Source organism: Triticum aestivum, chromosome 6B, assembly GCF_018294505.1.
Source record: "Triticum aestivum cultivar Chinese Spring chromosome 6B, IWGSC CS RefSeq v2.1, whole genome shotgun sequence".
In the NCBI taxonomy this organism is placed as follows: Eukaryota; Viridiplantae; Streptophyta; class Magnoliopsida; order Poales; family Poaceae; genus Triticum; species Triticum aestivum.
The window spans coordinates 696,798,472-696,801,284 of record NC_057810.1 but is presented as its reverse complement, the minus strand read 5'-3'; the positions used below and the strand labels follow the sequence as shown (position 1 = coordinate 696,801,284).

Here is a 2,813-nt window from a genome sequence, read left to right as displayed (position 1 = left end):
AATTTGATTCAACATTCTTTGTTTCTTAAATGGCGAGACCTCTGCGATTTTCTGATGAGGAATAACTAGGAAAATTAGACCCTGTTTGGAATGTAGGAATATTCCCGGCCAAGACCAGATACATACATCATCTAATTCAAAGTTGACAACATATAAGGAAGGCAATTCAAACCAAACCAAGAAAAGCCACACAAAAACCAAAGAAAAAAGGAGATGGAGCCGTCTCTTGTTGCCTTCCTAGCCACCACTCTCTCCCTGTCTAGAGCTATGCCCTACCACCCCCTATCACCATCACTATACCACCTTCCCCCCCTTCCCACACCACACCGCCTAGCTAAAAGGTTAAAACCTATCTCCCCCATCCACCCCATCCCCCTCCCCCTCCCCTTCCCCTTCCTCCTCCTCTCCCTCTCACCTCCTCCAGCGCCATCCACTGTTCATCCATCCCCATCTCTCTCCCCCCCTCCATCTTTCTCTCTCTGCAGGTTCTCCAGGATGGATTGACCACCTGAGCATGGCAATCTTGGGCTGCTGCTGCTGCTGCTTGGGTGGGCGCATGATTGGATCAGTCCTCACCACCGCCCGCTAGCTAGGCTCACACTCCTGCCGAGATTCCACCACGCGCATGCACACGCGCTACGGATTTCCATCGACCGACTACTGGTGAACCAACAGATTCAGGTATATGCGCATCTCAACGCGTCTCCTTTGCTTCCTTCCTCTCTTGGATCGGTCGATCCATGTTCCATAAATCTCCTGACCTAGCGGGCTCGCTTGAATCGGAGCAAGAAATGATGCATCCTTCTTGGTTGGCCATGTCGCAATGCGCAGGGAAGAAGCTAGTGAAGGAGAGCTAGCAGGGATGGATCACCACCATCACCACCACCACCACCACCATCACATGATCCCTGGACAGGAGCCGTCGGCCGGGGACGGTGCACCCCAGGACAACTTCTTCCTCGGCCCCGCCGGCGTCGGCATCTTCGGTGGCGTCGGCGGCGCGTCGGGGGCCGGCTCGTCCTCGTCTGGCGCCGCGGGGGGCGCCGGGAACTCGGCGGGTGGCGGTGGCGGAGGAGGCCCGTCGCCCTCGGGGTCGTCGCCGTCGCTGAGCCGGTACGAGTCGCAGAAGCGCCGGGACTGGAACACGTTCGGCCAGTACCTGCGGAACCACCGGCCGCCGCTGTCGCTGTCGCGGTGCAGCGGCGCGCACGTCCTGGAGTTCCTCAAGTACATGGACCAGTTCGGCAAGACCAAGGTGCACACGGCGGTGTGCCCCTTCTACGGCCACCCCAACCCGCCGGCGCCGTGCCCGTGCCCGCTCCGCCAGGCCTGGGGCTCCCTCGACGCGCTCATCGGCCGCCTCCGCGCCGCCTACGAGGAGAACGGCGGCACGCCCGAGATGAACCCCTTCGGCGCGCGCGCGGTCCGCCTCTACCTGCGCGAGGTGCGCGAGACGCAGGCGCGGGCCAGGGGGATCAGCTACGAGAAGAAGAAGCGCAAGAAGCCGTCGTCGTCTACGTCCGCCGCCGCGGGGCCGTCGTCCGAGGGGAGCCCGCCGCCCGGCCCATCCGGCAGCGGCGGAGGCGACACGTCGGCGTCGCCGCACTTCATCATGCCGTGACCGTACCGTGAGTTTTCCCTAGCTAGGTGATCCATCTGAGCTAGCTAGCCGCCGCGCAGGTTCTCTCCTTCTTGGGATGCCAGTGCTGGTTCATCAACTGCGCCAAGGCCGCCATTGTTCTTTACTTGCCTTCCCAATTGGCTTCTTGCATTTTGCAAAAGGATTTCTCTCCACCTTAATTTCCATTTGTTTCACTTCAAGTAAGGTCATTCGTGACGAGTACTAATTTGTTGCTGTTAATTCTCTCTAGCTTGGGATCAATTGGTAGTCGTTTGATTTTGTTTCTGCCAGTTTCAACTTGCTAGCTCCTCGTGAGAATCTCTAGCTAGTGGTAGTGACCAGTGAGCCATTTTGGCATTGGAGAAAATTGCAAGAACAAAACTAGCATCGAACTATATAGAATTTGCTCTTGCCAAAAGAGCTTTGCTAACTAAGCCACAACCCACAAGTACTTGTTGTGTTGGCAGCAATGCTTCATTCATTGATATGTACTACTGCCGGTGGTTGTCCATTGTTAGGAAAGCTAAAAAGGCACAGTGGAGTGATTTTTTGTCATGGTAGCTAAAGACAGGAACAACATGTGTTTGTGTGTACTTGTCTTGCTTTAAAAAGTGTACTTGTCCTTGAGCATCCATATGATCTATATCTTGTCCAATTGCAAGTCATGTATTTTTTGTTATATGCTATATGGCTTGTTTCTTTTGATTTGTACTAGCTAGCTTGTCAAAAAGTTACAAAATTACTGCTTGCTCTTTCCTCAGTATGCAAGGACATGATGTAGTGCTAGTTTGAACGATATGTAGTACCAGCTAGCTATGGGCAGCAAGCTTCACTTTTGCAGCACTGTAGAAAACTGCAAAGGGGCAACAGATAGATGAGCAAACAAACAAAGCCAAGCAAAAGAAGAAAGAAAGAGAGGAGTCTTTTGAAAAGAGCAGAGAAAAGAAAGACGGGCAGGCACTAGAAATATATATGGTTTCAGTATTATCTGGCAACCCCTATTTTAGCCCATGCTTTGATGCTCCCGGCTCTCTTTCCATGTTCATGCTAGGATTACTGGATTTGGCTTGATTTGTCTTGGCTTGTCCCTTTCCTGATTTGAGTAGTAGAGATGCTAGATATATGTATGCACACGTATATTTCCAGCATGCATGCATGCCTTCAATCAATCATCAACCTGGAGTAAGAAATA

At 52.9% G+C, this 2,813-nt stretch overlaps 1 protein-coding gene across 1 annotated transcript; it reads left to right on the top strand.

Moving 5' to 3' along the window:
• The first annotated feature begins 368 nt into the window (after positions 1 to 368).
• LOC123139456 (protein G1-like6) lies at positions 369 to 1,906 on the top strand. The gene is made up of 2 exons (XM_044559257.1): positions 369 to 681; positions 832 to 1,906. Exon 2 carries the CDS (start codon positions 863 to 865, stop codon positions 1,619 to 1,621), a length of 759 nt encoding a protein of 252 aa, XP_044415192.1. The 5' UTR covers positions 369 to 681; positions 832 to 862; the 3' UTR covers positions 1,622 to 1,906.
• Positions 1,907 to 2,813: the final 907 nt, after the last annotated feature.